The sequence below is a fragment of the Anomaloglossus baeobatrachus genome, chromosome 6 (assembly GCF_048569485.1).
Source record: "Anomaloglossus baeobatrachus isolate aAnoBae1 chromosome 6, aAnoBae1.hap1, whole genome shotgun sequence".
Classification (NCBI taxonomy): Eukaryota; Metazoa; Chordata; class Amphibia; order Anura; family Aromobatidae; genus Anomaloglossus; species Anomaloglossus baeobatrachus.
The window spans coordinates 527,291,159-527,310,313 of NC_134358.1; the positions used below are offsets into that span (position 1 = coordinate 527,291,159).

General features: G+C 43.2%; 1 protein-coding gene across 4 annotated transcripts in view; it reads left to right on the forward strand.

Moving 5' to 3' along the window:
• The window catches only part of LOC142244550 (protein nucleotidyltransferase YdiU-like), a 119,687-nt gene that overhangs the window by 5,771 nt on the left and 94,761 nt on the right, over positions 1 to 19,155 (forward strand). For all 4 annotated transcript variants that reach the window (XM_075316796.1, XM_075316793.1, XM_075316794.1 and 1 more), the window contains 5 exons: positions 2,962 to 3,090; positions 3,232 to 3,296; positions 6,479 to 6,535; positions 7,552 to 7,650; positions 15,748 to 15,815. In XM_075316796.1, coding sequence (XP_075172911.1) covers positions 2,962 to 3,090; positions 3,232 to 3,296; positions 6,479 to 6,535; positions 7,552 to 7,650; positions 15,748 to 15,815 — 418 coding nt within the window. The remainder of the gene's footprint in view (positions 1 to 2,961; positions 3,091 to 3,231; positions 3,297 to 6,478; positions 6,536 to 7,551; positions 7,651 to 15,747; positions 15,816 to 19,155) is intronic.

The window sequence follows — 19,155 nt, forward strand, 5'->3', positions numbered from 1 at the left end:
CACCACTTTTTTTTGCTACCTCATTTGAGAGCAGCATGCTGTAGAGACAGAGACCTTGATTCTAGTGATGTGTCACTTACTGAGCTGTTTGCTGTCAATTTGATAAAATCAATGTTTTTTCTGCTGCAGATCTAGCAGTTGTACAGAGCTCATGAATATGCTGGACTACCTGGCAGCACGCCAAGGAGTCCTGTAATGATAATCTACTGCTGATTAAACAGTGATTTTATGAAAACTACACTAAGCAGCCCAGTAAGTGACACATCGCTGGAATCAGAGTCTCTGCCTGTACGTTATGCTGCTTTCAAATTAGGTGGCAAAAACCTGGTGACAGATTCCCTTTAATGAGTTTTTTTTTACCTCAGTATTTGTAATTCAAAACCAGCAGTTGGACAATCAGGAAAAGTATAATAGAAACACGGGCACCACTTCTGTATTTTACACTCACTCCTGGTTTTGGCTTCAAATACTGAAGTAAAAAACTCACCAAACACTCAACGAGTAAGGCCATGAGCTCACGTTGAGTGTTTGGTGAGATTTTTACCTCAGTATTTGTAACCAAAACCAGGAGTGGGACAATCAAAAGAAAAGTAAAATAGAAGCACGGGCGCCACTTCAACATTTATCACCCACTCCTACTTTTAACAACAATCATTAGGTAAAAAACTCACCAAATACTCAATAAGTAAGGCCACCAGCTCACGTACAGTATTTGGTGAGTTTTTTTACCTCAGTTTTTGTAAGCCAAAACCAGGAGTGGAACAGAGGAAACGTATAAGGCCATGTTCACACACTGAGTATTTGCTGAGGTTTCTACCTCAGTGTTTTTAAGCCAATATCAGGAGTGAAGCAATCAGAGGAAATGTATAATAGAAACTCGAGCACCACTTCTGCATTTATCACCCACTCCTGATTTTGGGTGGCAAATACTGAGGTAAAAAAACCTCCCCAAATACTCAGTGTGCACGTGGCCTAAGACTCTACGTTCATGATGAAGCATCAAAAAAATCACCACCAAAAATACATCCTATGAATATAGTCTAAGGTCATGTGCACACGTTGACTATTTGGTGAGTTTTTTACCTCAGAATTTGTAGCCAAAACCAGGAGTGGAACAATCGGAGCAAAAGTATAATGGAAACATGGGCACCACTTCTGTATTTATCACCCACTCCCTTGGCTACAAATACTGAGGTAAAAAACTGACCAAATACTCAATGTGTGCACGCGGCCTTGTAGTACAGAGCTCCATTTCACAATCCTACAGCTGAAATGTTATTTTCTTCATATTAAATTGCAGTGTATTGGGAATATCACCAACATGTTATCACACGTAGAACAGTGTTCACAGAAGGACGTGTCCTCTTTTAATGGCATTTCACCCCCCAAAATAGAACTTCCTCTGGATGATGAAAGCGTCAGCTATAATACATAGTAGGATATATGGACGTGAAATAATGTAAATGGTTTCGCAGTTATTGGAATAGACGCCAGGTAACACCACATTTTTGCTGCGGTGGGCAGTGCAGGAAGAACGTGCGACTACATAAAGCCTCCCTCTACAAGAACAGCAGGTTTCCCAGCAGAAATCAGTTATTTAGCCCCTTCATGACTTGGGACATGTTGGTATGTCCAAGGTCGTGTCCCTGCCTTTGATGCGTGCTTGCAATGCTCTGAAGATGGACAGATGACTCAGCCAGCTTCATTGCCCCCCTGCTTTTTCAATGCTGCATAGGTAAGGCTGTTTCATCAGATTGTGCACAGTTTAGATAAGTGCCATAGTCGTAGTCGTGCCACTGGTTCAAGCAGTCTTCAGGGCCCCGGAAAGCAGGAAGCTTTCCAAAAGAATGTACAACTTCCCTTTTAGGGTTCATTCAGATGTCAGTTTTTCCTCATACAAGTCTGTGATTTTCAAAGATAAAACTAATAATGTGCTTCATCCTAGGGCGACCTCTTCCTATAATAATGTCCCCCTTCTTGTAATAATGTCCCCCATTCTGGGCGACTTCCTATAATATTGTCCCCCATCCTGAGCCCCTTTCTGGTATAATGTCCCCGATTCTAGGCCCCTTCCTATAATAATATATCCCATCCTGAGACCCTTTCTGATATAATATCCTCCATTCTGGGCCCCTTCATATAATAATTTTCCCATCCTGAGACCCTTTCTGGTATAATGTCCTCCATTCTGGGTCCCTTCTTATAATAGTGACCTCCATCCTCAGCCCCTTCCTGGTATAATGTCCCCCATTCTGGGCCCCTCGCTGTAATAATCATCCCCATCCTGGTCCACTTATAATAATCTCCCCCATCCTGGACCCCTTGCAGGTCTAATGTCCTCCATTCTTCTTAAATACGTTTAAAAAAACAACAAGCTATTCTTCTTACCTTCCTCTGCTCCCATGACGTGCAGCATCCTCTATAGCAGGCACAGAAGCCAGCAGCTAACTTCAGTGTGCCAACCACAGGCAGCAAATTATTTCACCGCGATGTGCCGACCCTAACGGGCAAGCCGGCGTCAGCTGCCGACCTCTAATTGTCCGGTGTCGAGTATTGCAGTGCAAGAAACCGTCGGATCTCTGTGGCTCCAACTATTTCACCTGAGCGTGTGTCCAATGATACACATGAAATAGGCGTTGGTGGGCAGGCCACCTTCCAGCACAGGTCCAGTCGTAGTTGCACCCTCTGCGACTGCTACAGTTAATGGATGCTATCAGTGTCCTGGCCATTTTATATGTACTGTTTCACAGGAAAATTTTAGGAAATCTCCATTTTTATTTATTTATTTTTTCATTCAATAAAACTGAACAAAATCTGATGCATAAAACCGCTGATGAGACTCAGACTATTTATTTGCCTACATGTAAGCCGCAGATGTCTGAATGAGGCCTTAGCTATGTGACGATGATTGTGCCATTATGGCGGATTAGAAGGTTCTCAGAGTGGATTCTTTTCTTTCAGGATGTGCTGGAGAATCTGTTGGATCTGGACACGTCTGTTGCCAACACCAATGATTTCCTAGAGTTTGTTAGCGGGGGTAAATCACTTTCAGGATTTGTTCCTCTTGCGCACAGATACGGAGGCCACCAGGTGACTATATTGTCATATGGTATCTCTACACCACCTGTGTCTATAGATGTTTAATATCCTTATAAAAAGAGTTTATACGGACATGGTAAATTATTACAGATTGATTTAATTTTTTATTTTTTGTGCTCCGTTTCCTTTTAGTTTGGAGTATGGGCCGGTCAGTTGGGAGATGGCAGAGCACATTTAATTGCCGTTTACATCAACAGGTAGCGTGCAATTATATCTGTTATCAGTGATGTCTGATAAAATGACGCTATCATGTGAATGAGCAAAACATCTTTAATTTATTGGTTAAATTATTCAGCGCCACTTCTGTCCGGAGGTCGTGTCTGGTATTACAGCTCAGATCCAAAGAAGGGAATAGGACTCATCTGCAATACCACACACAACCTGCGGGCAAGTGTGGCGCTCTTTTTGGGAGAAAGCAACCATTTTTTATTAATTAATCCATTAATCCAATATAGATCTAGAGATAGATATAGAGATAGATAGGCACTTTAAAAAAGTACTATATATATATATATATATATATATATATATATATGACAAAAAAGACCAGTCGCACACTGTGAAGAAAAACAAAATAAATTCTACCTTATAACATAAAATGGAGGTATTTAGAATATTATAATGGCCATTGTAATACCAGCCCAGCGCCCCTTCACGGCACCCTCCTTTGCTGGGTCCTACACTACACTGCATATTTTCTGGGTTTTAAAAACCTACAAGATCAGCTGGTAAACAAAAAGGAGGCTAACGAAGCAGCCAGGAGCTGGGGTGCAAATCCAGCAAACAGAGTACCACTCCCTGTTATATGCATTATACAATAGAAAAAAACAGAATGATACAGGGGTTCCCTTGCTGGTTTCCCACGCTGGTACTAACCTGAGTTTAAACCGTACTGGCAGCACCTTTACAATGTGGACAGGTGCGTATCTGGATGCTGTGTAAATATGAGACAAAAAAGACCAGCCGCACACTGTGAAAAAAACAAAATAAATTTTACCTTTTAACATAAATGGAGGTATTTAGAATATTATAATGGCCATTGTAATACCAGCCCAGCGCCACTTCACGGCACCCTCCTTTGCTGGCTCCTGCACTACACTGCATCTTCTCTGGGTTTTAAAAGCCTACAAGATCAGCAGGTGAACAAAAAGGAGGCTAATGAAGCGGCCAGGAGCTGGGGTGCAAATCCAGCAAACAGAGCACCACTTCCTGTATGTATGTGTGTATATATATATAATGTCTTATAGTTGCTTTATTTACAATCATTTTTGTCGTGTATATTGTTATAATAACTCAACTGTTTGCAGATGTGCCTCCTGAATAAATACATAGCAAAATAACCCAGTTTCTAGACACCTTGAGAAGAACATGTTATAGTAAAAGGTACAAATACAGTTTCCTAACCTAAAACACAGAGTTGCTTGTCCTCTTGTGAAACTACAACTCCCATCATTGTCTGATATAAATCCTGGGCAATACAATAAAATCTTGTAGCTATGACTTCAGCCTAAAACCTTTTATATGCAGAAGATGTGTTCATTGCCCACTAGGGGGCTCCCTCTTGATGTGATGTGCACATCCAGCCTGTGTATAGGATCCAAGCAGAATCTGTGATTCCCTATGGAAGTGTCAAACTTTTCTATATTATCTGCTTAACCTAAAAGGAATCTGTCAGTAGGAACAACCTTCCCAAGCCGTCTACAGTCATATGAAAAAGTTTGGGCACCCCTATTAATGTTAACCTTTTTTCTTTATAACAATTTGGGTTTTTGCAACAGCTATGTCAGTTTCATATATCTAATAACTGATGGACTGAGTAATATTTCTGGATTGAAATGAGGTTTATTGTACTAACAGAAAATGTGCAATCCGCATTTAAACAAAATTTGACCGGTGCAAAAGTATGGACACCTCAACATAATAAAGTGACATTAATATTTTGTAGATCCTCCTTTTGCAAAAATCACAATCTCTAGTCGCTTCCTGTAGCTTTTAATGAGTTCCTGGATCCTGGATGAAGGTATATTTGACCATTCCTGTTTACAAAACAATTCCAGTTCAGTTAAGTTTGATGGTCGCCGAGCATGGACAGCACGCTTCAAATCATCCCACAGATGTTCAATGATATTCAGGTCTGGGGACTGGGATGGCCATTCCAGAACATTGTAATTGTTCCTCTGCATGAATGCCTGAGTAGATTTGGAGCGGTGTTTTGGATCATTGTCTTGCTGAAATATCCATCCCCTGCGTAACTTCAACTTCGTCACTGATTCTTGCACATTATTGTCAAGAATCTGCTGATACTGAGTTGATACTGTTATATACAGTATTCTGGAATGCTGTATATAGGGGCTTACTGATGGTGGCCGCAGCTTATAAGGGAAAATCCTGGTGACAGGTTCCCTTTATCTATGGACACAGATATCCCTGAGAATTGGCCTTTAGAGATTATTCTAAATGAAAGGTGAGTTACCATTGTGCGACATGTAAGTCAGGAAAGCAAACTATCAGTCATTACATGTCTCACACTGGGGATGTTGGGGAAATGTAAAAAAAAAAAAACCTCAAAAAAAGGAAAAAAATAAATATCAGGACTTGTAGCAACATTTTTGAAGACAACAAGATTTTAAAGAAGGTCAACACAGGTTAATGTGACAACAATGTACACACTAATGGAGGTCTGATCTCTGGGACTACCACTGATTGTCATAAAGGGGAATTTTATCCTCTTATTCACTCTTATCTCTGTTACAAAATGGCTTGGCATGTCGGTCTCCCAGCTGCTACTTCATTCATTCTCCAGAAGTCTGCCAGGAGAAGCTGAGTGCAACACTCGTCAGCCCCATAGGGAATGAATGGCACGGCAGGTCAACATTTGCTCCTCCATTCTAATGGGGATAAAAGTGTCCCATTCTGCCGATTATGTGGGTCCACGTGGTCAGACCCCCCACGATCTATAACCACTTACAACTTGTCCCACTAAACAACTCCTTCAAGGAAAGGTCTGGTCCATATATCTAAAGTTGGCTCTTTGGCATTTGGACATCCAATATTCATGGTAAAATGAACCAAATGTTTTCACTCATGTATGCTAAAGGATTGTCTTCATTATATTATCTATCTATCTATCTATCTATCTATCTATCTATCTATCCCTCTATCCCTCTATCTATCTATCTATCTATCTATCTATCTATCTATCTATCTATCTATCTATCTATCTATCTATCCCTCTATCTATCTATCTATCTATCTATCTCTTTATCCATCCTTCCTTCTATCTATCTATCTCTCTGTACATCCCTCTATTTAGCTATCTATCCATCCATCTGTCTGTCCATCTATCTATTCATTCCACTATGTTAACTCTTCTCGGCAGGTATGGTGAAAGATGGGAACTTCAGTTAAAAGGATCAGGAAATACCCCGTACTCTAGGTAAGGCACTTCTCTTTGTTTCTTCCATTACTACTTTCCCGTGGGTTTGTATTCCTCATTGGTGATCAGAATAATGCAAATTGTGGTTCAGTTTTAGAAAAACAAAACCGGAGCGACCCACAAACACCCACAAAAAAACCCAAACACACTAGTAATTCAAGGCTTTTATATTGTCCTCTTTTGTGAAATTGTATTCCATCTTGGAAGACAATCATTATGAACTTCATTCTTATCACGTTTGCATCCCAGCTTTCTTAGGACGGGGTCACACGAGCGTAGATTCTCTGATCCTAGAGAATCGGGTCGAGTATGCAAATGACACTGAGCAAACTCTGATCCGAGTCTCCGCTTAGTGTGATCCGATTGTCTCAAATGAGAGAATTGTAACACAATATCAGGGGAAGATGGAGAACAAAATCTCTCCATCTTCTCCATTGTGTCAGTGAGAGGAAATCAGACTGTACTCAGATATCATCCAAGTTCAGTCCAGCGTTTTCCATGCACCCATAGACATGAATGGGTGAGGCTCCTCCAATTTCCAAGTGAAATCCCAGCATGGGAATTGCACTATTTTGATAAAATTTTAGATGTAATTTTGCAGAAAGTAAATTGGGGTATGTCCACTGCACACATTTGTAACTCTGTTTTGTCCATCTGAATGGTATTGCATTGTTTGCATGGATTTTTAGAGCTCTACTCAGATGAATGATGTTGCGGGAGAAATCTGTGCAATGAATCAGCCCCTTATAAATATATCTGAAGGGTGAGTTTAGACATGGCAGATACTTTTCGCCCCGACACAGTCTTTTTCACAGGTACGTTGCAAGTCTAGAGCAAAATTTGCCCCATAAAATGAATGCTGAGGGTTTACAAATCCACAGCGGGCCCTCAAATCCGAAGCAGATTTTTTTTCTAAAATCGTATCCACGGATTTTGTATTATTCTGTATGTTTTATGAAGGATCTGCACTGAAATAAAAATCATGTCTAAATATTCCATATCTTCTGCTGCTCTAGGAGAGGAGATGGGAGAGCCGTGCTCCGCTCCTCCGTGAGAGAGTTCCTGTGCAGCGAGGCCATGCATTACCTGGGAATTCCCACCAGCAGAGTCGCCAGGTACAGGTGGACATTTATATTTATCTGTCTTATGGATGAACCAATTACTTTACATTGGGCGCCGTAATTATCTTTCATCTAATATATAAAGCTGAGTGTATGTGTGTATGTATGTCTTCTAAAGGAATCCGCACCGTCACATTTACAATTATGAATTTTTGCACACACAGCCCATGTGACTCAGGGAATGTCATAGACTATGTTTGGGTGGGAAAATTTAACCCCGCGCTTTACACTTACTCTCCAAAAATCCTGCCTCTATTAAACTGAATGGAGGTGGGAGCTGCAGACTATAAATAGCAACTCCATTCTATGTCTGAACTGGGTGCAAAAAACCTAAAAAACATCACTATGGGGAGATAAGGTATGCACACCAGTGACTATGGAAGGGGAATACATGGAATAGCAGAAACTGCTGTGTGAATACTGACATGAAAAATTCAATAGCTATTTGTAAGAATGAAATGTGAAAAATGGAACCTGCATTACTGCCATGAATATATGAATAAAGAGAAATTTAGCTACTGAATTGATCAATGCAGAAGAGCCCCAACACTACGCCAAAGTATTTCTCTACGTTGGGGTCCCTAGCTTGTGTGTGTCCTCTCATGCAGTTAAAAAACTTACCGTGTATGGGACGCTGAGACCCAGGCTATATATGCGTATAATGTGGATTGGCAATAGGTGTGTATGGGGAGGGTTCACAAACGAAAAACTACTAACATTAAGGAATAACGTTTGGAACTCCATTCTATGTCTGAACTGGGTGCAAAAAACCTAAAAAACATCACTATGGGGAGATAAGGTATGCACACCAGTGACTATGGAAGGGGAATACATGGAATAGCAGAAACTGCTGTGTGAATACTGACATGAAAAATTCAATAGCTATTTGTAAGAATGAAATGTGAAAAATGGAACCTGCATTACTGCCATGAATATATGAATAAAGAGAAATTTAGCTACTGAATTGATCAATGCAGAAGAGCCCCAACACTACGCCAAAGTATTTCTCTACGTTGGGGTCCCTAGCTTGTGTGTGTCCTCTCATGCAGTTAAAAAACTTACCGTGTATGGGACGCTGAGACCCAGGCTATATATGCGTATAATGTGGATTGGCAATAGGTGTGTATGGGGAGGGTTCACAAACGAAAAACTACTAACATTAAGGAATAACGTTTGGAACTCCATTCTATGTCTGAACTGGGTGCAAAAAACCTAAAAAACATCACTATGGGGAGATAAGGTATGCACACCAGTGACTATGGAAGGGGAATACATGGAATAGCAGAAACTGCTGTGTGAATACTGACATGAAAAATTCAATAGCTATTTGTAAGAATGAAATGTGAAAAATGGAACCTGCATTACTGCCATGAATATATGAATAAAGAGAAATTTAGCTACTGAATTGATCAATGCAGAAGAGCCCCAACACTACGCCAAAGTATTTCTCTACGTTGGGGTCCCTAGCTTGTGTGTGTCCTCTCATGCAGTTAAAAAACTTACCGTGTATGGGACGCTGAGACCCAGGCTATATATGCGTATAATGTGGATTGGCAATAGGTGTGTATGGGGAGGGTTCACAAACGAAAAACTACTAACATTAAGGAATAACGTTTGGAACTCCATTCTATGTCTGAACTGGGTGCAAAAAACCTAAAAAACATCACTATGGGGAGATAAGGTATGCACACCAGTGACTATGGAAGGGGAATACATGGAATAGCAGAAACTGCTGTGTGAATACTGACATGAAAAATTCAATAGCTATTTGTAAGAATGAAATGTGAAAAATGGAACCTGCATTACTGCCATGAATATATGAATAAAGAGAAATTTAGCTACTGAATTGATCAATGCAGAAGAGCCCCAACACTACGCCAAAGTATTTCTCTACGTTGGGGTCCCTAGCTTGTGTGTGTCCTCTCATGCAGTTAAAAAACTTACCGTGTATGGGACGCTGAGACCCAGGCTATATATGCGTATAATGTGGATTGGCAATAGGTGTGTATGGGGAGGGTTCACAAACGAAAAACTACTAACATTAAGGAATAACGTTTGGAACTCCATTCTATGTCTGAACTGGGTGCAAAAAACCTAAAAAACATCACTATGGGGAGATAAGGTATGCACACCAGTGACTATGGAAGGGGAATACATGGAATAGCAGAAACTGCTGTGTGAATACTGACATGAAAAATTCAATAGCTATTTGTAAGAATGAAATGTGAAAAATGGAACCTGCATTACTGCCATGAATATATGAATAAAGAGAAATTTAGCTACTGAATTGATCAATGCAGAAGAGCCCCAACACTACGCCAAAGTATTTCTCTACGTTGGGGTCCCTAGCTTGTGTGTGTCCTCTCATGCAGTTAAAAAACTTACCGTGTATGGGACGCTGAGACCCAGGCTATATATGCGTATAATGTGGATTGGCAATAGGTGTGTATGGGGAGGGTTCACAAACGAAAAACTACTAACATTAAGGAATAACGTTTGGAACTCCATTCTATGTCTGAACTGGGTGCAAAAAACCTAAAAAACATCACTATGGGGAGATAAGGTATGCACACCAGTGACTATGGAAGGGGAATACATGGAATAGCAGAAACTGCTGTGTGAATACTGACATGAAAAATTCAATAGCTATTTGTAAGAATGAAATGTGAAAAATGGAACCTGCATTACTGCCATGAATATATGAATAAAGAGAAATTTAGCTACTGAATTGATCAATGCAGAAGAGCCCCAACACTACGCCAAAGTATTTCTCTACGTTGGGGTCCCTAGCTTGTGTGTGTCCTCTCATGCAGTTAAAAAACTTACCGTGTATGGGACGCTGAGACCCAGGCTATATATGCGTATAATGTGGATTGGCAATAGGTGTGTATGGGGAGGGTTCACAAACGAAAAACTACTAACATTAAGGAATAACGTTTGGAACTCCATTCTATGTCTGAACTGGGTGCAAAAAACCTAAAAAACATCACTATGGGGAGATAAGGTATGCACACCAGTGACTATGGAAGGGGAATACATGGAATAGCAGAAACTGCTGTGTGAATACTGACATGAAAAATTCAATAGCTATTTGTAAGAATGAAATGTGAAAAATGGAACCTGCATTACTGCCATGAATATATGAATAAAGAGAAATTTAGCTACTGAATTGATCAATGCAGAAGAGCCCCAACACTACGCCAAAGTATTTCTCTACGTTGGGGTCCCTAGCTTGTGTGTGTCCTCTCATGCAGTTAAAAAACTTACCGTGTATGGGACGCTGAGACCCAGGCTATATATGCGTATAATGTGGATTGGCAATAGGTGTGTATGGGGAGGGTTCACAAACGAAAAACTACTAACATTAAGGAATAACGTTTGGAACTCCATTCTATGTCTGAACTGGGTGCAAAAAACCTAAAAAACATCACTATGGGGAGATAAGGTATGCACACCAGTGACTATGGAAGGGGAATACATGGAATAGCAGAAACTGCTGTGTGAATACTGACATGAAAAATTCAATAGCTATTTGTAAGAATGAAATGTGAAAAATGGAACCTGCATTACTGCCATGAATATATGAATAAAGAGAAATTTAGCTACTGAATTGATCAATGCAGAAGAGCCCCAACACTACGCCAAAGTATTTCTCTACGTTGGGGTCCCTAGCTTGTGTGTGTCCTCTCATGCAGTTAAAAAACTTACCGTGTATGGGACGCTGAGACCCAGGCTATATATGCGTATAATGTGGATTGGCAATAGGTGTGTATGGGGAGGGTTCACAAACGAAAAACTACTAACATTAAGGAATAACGTTTGGAACTCCATTCTATGTCTGAACTGGGTGCAAAAAACCTAAAAAACATCACTATGGGGAGATAAGGTATGCACACCAGTGACTATGGAAGGGGAATACATGGAATAGCAGAAACTGCTGTGTGAATACTGACATGAAAAATTCAATAGCTATTTGTAAGAATGAAATGTGAAAAATGGAACCTGCATTACTGCCATGAATATATGAATAAAGAGAAATTTAGCTACTGAATTGATCAATGCAGAAGAGCCCCAACACTACGCCAAAGTATTTCTCTACGTTGGGGTCCCTAGCTTGTGTGTGTCCTCTCATGCAGTTAAAAAACTTACCGTGTATGGGACGCTGAGACCCAGGCTATATATGCGTATAATGTGGATTGGCAATAGGTGTGTATGGGGAGGGTTCACAAACGAAAAACTACTAACATTAAGGAATAACGTTTGGAACTCCATTCTATGTCTGAACTGGGTGCAAAAAACCTAAAAAACATCACTATGGGGAGATAAGGTATGCACACCAGTGACTATGGAAGGGGAATACATGGAATAGCAGAAACTGCTGTGTGAATACTGACATGAAAAATTCAATAGCTATTTGTAAGAATGAAATGTGAAAAATGGAACCTGCATTACTGCCATGAATATATGAATAAAGAGAAATTTAGCTACTGAATTGATCAATGCAGAAGAGCCCCAACACTACGCCAAAGTATTTCTCTACGTTGGGGTCCCTAGCTTGTGTGTGTCCTCTCATGCAGTTAAAAAACTTACCGTGTATGGGACGCTGAGACCCAGGCTATATATGCGTATAATGTGGATTGGCAATAGGTGTGTATGGGGAGGGTTCACAAACGAAAAACTACTAACATTAAGGAATAACGTTTGGAACTCCATTCTATGTCTGAACTGGGTGCAAAAAACCTAAAAATGTTTTTTAGGTTTTTTGCACCCAGTTCAGACATAGAATGGAGTTCCAAACGTTATTCCTTAATGTTAGTAGTTTTTCGTTTGTGAACCCTCCCCATACACACCTATTGCCAATCCACATTATACGCATATATAGCCTGGGTCTCAGCGTCCCATACACGGTAAGTTTTTTAACTGCATGAGAGGACACACACAAGCTAGGGACCCCAACGTAGAGAAATACTTTGGCGTAGTGTTGGGGCTCTTCTGCATTGATCAATTCAGTAGCTAAATTTCTCTTTATTCATATATTCATGGCAGTAATGCAGGTTCCATTTTTCACATTTCATTCTTACAAATAGCTATTGAATTTTTCATGTCAGTATTCACACAGCAGTTTCTGCTATTCCATGTATTCCCCTTCCATAGTCACTGGTGTGCATACCTTATCTCCCCATAGTGATGTTTTTTAGGTTTTTTGCACCCAGTTCAGACATAGAATGGAGTTCCAAACGTTATTCCTTAATGTTAGTAGTTTTTCGTTTGTGAACCCTCCCCATACACACCTATTGCCAATCCACATTATACGCATATATAGCCTGGGTCTCAGCGTCCCATACACGGTAAGTTTTTTAACTGCATGAGAGGACACACACAAGCTAGGGACCCCAACGTAGAGAAATACTTTGGCGTAGTGTTGGGGCTCTTCTGCATTGATCAATGCAGTAGCTAAATTTCTCTTTATTCATATATTCATGGCAGTAATGCAGGTTCCATTTTTCACATTTCATTCTTACAAATAGCTATTGAATTTTTCATGTCAGTATTCACACAGCAGTTTCTGCTATTCCATGTATTCCCCTTCCATAGTCACTGGTGTGCATACCTTATCTCCCCATATAAATAGCAACTGTCCGTGGTTGCTATAGGAACAAAATAAACTGTTAGTATAACAAGCTTATGTGTGAGGTAATAAGATGTCGGTGGAGAGACGGATAGAGAGAGAGAGACAGGAAAAGACAGACAGGGACAGATGGGGAAAGAGACAGACAGACACAGGCAGAGACAGAGAGATAGACGGCCAAAGAGGGACCTGGAAAGAGACAGCCCTGGAAAGAGACAGACTGGGCAAAGAGACAGACCGGGCAAAGAGACAGACCGGGCAAAGAGATAGACCTGGCAAAGAGATAGACCTGGCAAAGAGATAGACCTGGCAAAGAGACAGACCTAGAAAGAGACAGACCGGGCAAAGAGACAGACCGGGCAAAGAGACAGACCGGGCAAAGAGACAGACCGGGCAAAGAGACAGACAGCGACACAGACAGAGATTGGGAGAGAGACAGAGAGACAGTTACTATCCCGGGCAACGCCGGGTACTACAGCTAGTATATAATATTTCACAAATAAGGTGCTGGTCATCGACACCTAGTAGTAGAAGCCACATCATGGGAACCAGGAATTCTTTCATTAACATTGTTCCATTAACATTAGACTAAAATCAGCTGAACCTGCTGATGTAGTCAGGATTTGTCAACAGTCTAACGTGTATGGGGGCTGCCCAACTTTCCCTGGACAGATGATGTAAGGGTGGCTTTACACGCTGCAACATCGCTAGCTGATGCTAGCGATGGCGAGCGTGATAGCACCCGCCCCTATCGTTATGCCGATATGTGAAGATCGCTGCCGTAGCGAACATTATCGCTACGGCAGCGTCACACGTACTTACCTGCTCGGCGACGTCGCTGTGACCGGCGAACCGCCTCCTTTCTAAGGGGGGCGGTTCGCTCGGCGTCACAGCGACGTCACTAAGCGGCCGCCCAATCAAAGCGGAGGGGCGGAGATGAGCGAGATGAACATCCCGCCAACCTTCTTCCTTCCTCATTGCTGGCGTGCGGCAGGTAAGGAGAGGTTCCTCGTTCCTGCGGCGTCACACGTAGCGATGTGGGACGAGGATCAACTTCGCCCAAGCGACAGCAGCGATAATTGGGAGAGGACCCCCATGTCAACGAGGATCGATTTTGGACGTTTTTGCAACGATCCAAAATCCCTCCTAGGAGTCACAAACAACGATATCGCTACAGCGGCCGGATGTGCGTCACAAAATCCGTGACCCCAACAAGATCGCTGTAGCGATCTCGTAGCGTGTAAAGCCCGCTTAAGGCCGGGGCCACACGGGGGACTAATGCGATCCTCGCATGACACTTGGCTCATGCTGGCAGCACAGCGGGAGCTGAGTGTCATGCGAGTGTCATTGCAACTGAGGTCCGATCTTGCGATCGGACCACAGCTGCGGGGGTCGGGCTGTCTCTGAGGAGGGGCGGGCCTGCGCTGCGGAGGGGAGGGATTTATCTCCCTCTCTCCTCCATAGCCAGCTATTGCCATTCTCGCCCTACACTCGCAGTGCATCTGTGTACTGCGAGTGCAGTGCGATTTTTCTCTCCATCCATAGACTTGAATGGGTGCGAGAGAAACAAGGTTCGCATTGCACCCGCAGCATGCTGTGACTATTTTCTCAGTCCGATTAGGGCTGAGAAAATAATCGCTCATGGGTGCTGGCACATAGGGTAATACTGGTCCGAGTGGAATGTGATGTTTTATCGCACTCCACTCGCTCCGATTTTCATGCCGTGTGTCTTAGGCCTAAAGCTTTAAGCCGGTTGCATTTTGGATGGCAGATCGTTTCTGTCCCCTACCCAGAGATTTCGCAGTGCCAGAAGAATCTGACAGAGGCTCTTATAAAAAAAACACAGGAGCGTTCGGCCGGGCCAAAGGCTTCTGTGTATTGAGAAATCCGGAGGCATAGTTGTCCCCTAAACATTTGGTCACTCGACAGCTATCTAACATGTCCAGGGGGCTTAGATATACCACTGTATAAGAAACTGGTAATTATTATATGCAATGGATATGCTATAATAGCGGCCATTACCTCTTGTTTTAGGTTAGGGGTAAGTTCTATTAATTTATTTCTCAATAATTTATAATAAGGGTTACACGCAATTTCTTCATATTAAGCATTGACATCTGAACTTTTAACAACTGATGCCAATATTACACTGCCAGCAAAAGTGTGCCGCCATACAGTGCCAGCATATGATGTCAGATGAGTGATAAAATTAAGCTAGTCTGCTCCTTATGGTCATTGTGTGTCCCCAGTGATAGTCATTATCCATTCCAAGTGCTAGACATACCCCCCCATTACTAATCCTAATACCACTCTGTGTCATCCACAGTCCCCCCCCCCCTCGATATCCGTGTTATACTGAATCAGGCCGAAAATAACATAATTATGTACATATCTACGATATAAAGTGATACAATGGCTTATTGTTCTGGTATCGATACCTTTTTATTTGTTCTGTATCACAGCCTTGTTGTGAGCGAAGATGTCGTCTGGAGAGATCAGTTCTACAATGGAAATGTTAAGAAAGAGCGCGGTATGTACTGTCATACGGTGGGAGAAGGTGACTCCATGTGCTGCTCATGCCATACTAAAGGGTTTAAAACGGAAACAAAAGAAGAATGTTTTTATCTATGCGCTGCAGGAGAATGAGGAGATAGCCAAAACACTAAATGTAGACGAGAGGTGGTTTATATCAACGTGATCAAAGTGATCCTTACTTCTTCTTCAGGAAAGCCACCAAGGACCCTGAAGAAGAAGCAAGGATCACTTTGAAAAGCGTCGAAATAAACCACCGCTCATCTATATGCGTTTCAAAGTGATACTCACTGCTTTTTCAGAAAAACCACCAGAGACCCTAAAGAAGTGGGGATCACTTTGAAAAGCATATAGCTGAACGGTGGTTTATTTCTACGCTTTTCAAAGTGATCCTCACTTCTTCTTCAGGGACCCTGGTGGCTTTTCTGAAGAAGAAGTGAGGTTCACATTGAAAAGCGTTGAAATAAACCACCGTTCTGAACATTCAAAGATTTGGTTATTTCAATGTGTTTCAAAGTGATCCTCGCTTTTTCTTCATAGTCCTTGGTGGCTTTCCTGAAGAAGAAGTCAGGATCACTTCTAAAAGCGTTGAAATAAACCACTGTTCATCTACATTTAGAGTTTTGGTTATTTCAACACGTTTCAAAGTGATCCTCACTTCTTCAGGTTCTAATGTGGCTTTCCTGAAGTGAAAATCACTTTGAAACGCGTTGGCAGAAACCACCTTTCGTCTACATTCAGCAATTTGGCTATCTCCTCATTCGCCAGCAGCGCAGAGACAACCACATTATTCTTTTGGGTTCCGTTTGGATCTTTCTCAGCCTTAGGGGCACTTTGCATACTACGACATCGCAGCTGCGATGTCGGTGGGGTCAAATCGAAAGTGACGCACATCCGGCGTCGCAGTCGATATCGTAGTGTGTAAATCCTTTTTGATACGATTAAGGAGCGCCAAATTGTCCAAATCATATCATCGGTGTAGCGTCGGTCATTTCCATAATTTCGGAAGGACCAATGTTACGATGTTGTTCCTCGTTCCTGCGGCAGCACACATCGCTGTGCGTGAAGCCGCATGAGCGAGGAACATCTGCGTCCTGCGGCTCACGCCAGCTATGCGGAAGGAAGGAGGTGGGCAGGATGTTTACGTCCCGCTCAGCTCCGCCCCTCCGCTTCTATTGGCCGCCTGCCGTGTGACGTCGCTATGACGCCGCACAACCTGCCCCCTTAATAAGGAGGCGGTTCGCCGGCCAGAGCGACGTCGCAGGGAAGGTGAGTGCATGTGAAGCTGCCGTAGCGATAATGTTCGCTACGGCAGCTATCACCATGATATTGCAGCGGGGGCGGGGACTATCGCGCTCGGCATCACAAGCATCGGCTTGCGATGTCGTAGTGTGCAAAGTGCCCCTTAGGGCTCGTGGCTTCTGCAGAAGGTGTCTCCAGGCTCCAGCCAGGGTTGTGTTAGGCACAACCACACAAGGTGAGAGACCACCCTATATAATTTTATTACCGTTTTACTGAATAAGACCCTATTGCGCTAGTTTGTACAGTTTACATCCTAATGTCTTTAGAATAAAAGTTGCACTAAGAATCAAGTTTACAATCGCCTTTCCTTTTAAAGATCCTCTGAGATGCAGTTTGCAACCTGCTCTTGGCTTCAGATTTATCTCACTTAAGGCCCCGTCACACGCAGCGACGTATCTAATGATATATCGCCGGGGTCACGGATTCCGTGGCGCACATCCGGCATCGTTAGCGACGTCGTTGTGTGTGACAGCAAGGAACGACCATTAACGATGGAAAATACTCACCATATCGTCCATCGTTGATACATCGTTCGTTTTTAAAAAATCGTTGATTGTTGAGCACGCAGGTTGTTCGTCGTTCCCAAGGCAGCACACATCACTACGTTTGACAGCTCAGGAACGACGAACTGCAGCTTACCTGCGGCCGCCGGCAATGCGGAAGGAAGGAGGTGGGCGAGATGTTACGTCCTGCTCATCTCCGCCCCTCCGCTTCTATTCGGCGGCCGCTTAGTGACGCCGCACGAACCGCCCCCTTAGAAAGGAGGCAGTTCGCCGGCAACAGCGACGTCGCAGGGAAGGTAAGTCCCGTGTGACGGCTCCTAACGATATTGTGCGCCACGGGCAGCGATTTTCCCGTGATGCACAAACGACGGGGGTGGGTGCTTTCACCAGCAACATCGCTGCGTGTAACACCTCCTTTAGAGATGCTCTATTCTCTTCCAGTAACATATGCTGGAAATGAGTTCTGTGTCCAGAATGCTGCTCCCTCATGCGCAGCACAGCTTCATTTCTGGACTTATTTCTCCCTCCATAGCCATTAGGCATTTCTTATGTCTTTTGCTGACTGACACTTAGGGGTACTTTGCACACTACGACATCGCAGGTGCGATGTCGGTGGGGTCAAATTGAAAGTGACGCACATCCGGCATCGCATGCGGTATCGTAGTGTGTAAAGCCTAGATGATACGATTAACGAGTGCAAAAGCGTCGTAATCGTATCATCGGTGTAGCGTTGGCGTAATCCATAATTACGCTGACGCGATGGTCCGATGTTGTTCCTCGCTCCAGCAGCAGCACACATCGCTGTGTGTGAAGCCGCAGGAGTGAGGAACATCTCCTACCGGCGTCACCGTGGCTCCCGTAGGATATGCGGAAGGAAGGAGGTGGGCGGGATGTTTACATCCCGCTCATCTCCGCCCCTCCGCTCCTATTGGCCGCCAGCCTGTGACGTCGCAGTGACGCCGTACGACCCGCCCCCTTAATAAGGAGGCGGGTCGCTGGCCAGAGCGACGTCCCAGGACAGGTGAGTCCATGTGAAGCATCCGTAGCGATAATGTTCGCTACGGCAGCTATCACAACTATATCGCAGCTGCGACGGGGGCGGGGACTATCGCGCTCGGCATCGCAGCATCGGCTTGCGATGTCGCAGCGTGCAAAGTACCCCTAAGTGTGTGGGCAATTCCTTTTTACCCCCCACAGGCTGCTGTAAATTCTTATTTCTTTCTATATTTATGCAAAGCCTTGGTGATTTCACCAGCTCCCTCTTCAGACTGTCTTGGGAGCTTTCCTCCCTTTGTACAGCCTTTGTCATCTGCTGCCCCTGAGAACTTAGATGCTTTCTCCCTTCTTTACACTCTGATGTGTGAACATCCTCTTACCTCTTCTGTTGCTATATCTGAAGGCCCCGTCACACACAGAGATAAATCTTTGGCAGATCTGTGGTTGCAGGGAAATCATGGACATATTGTTCCATTTGTACACAGCCACAAGCCTGGCACGGATGGTCCACAATTTCACCGCAACCACAGATCTGCC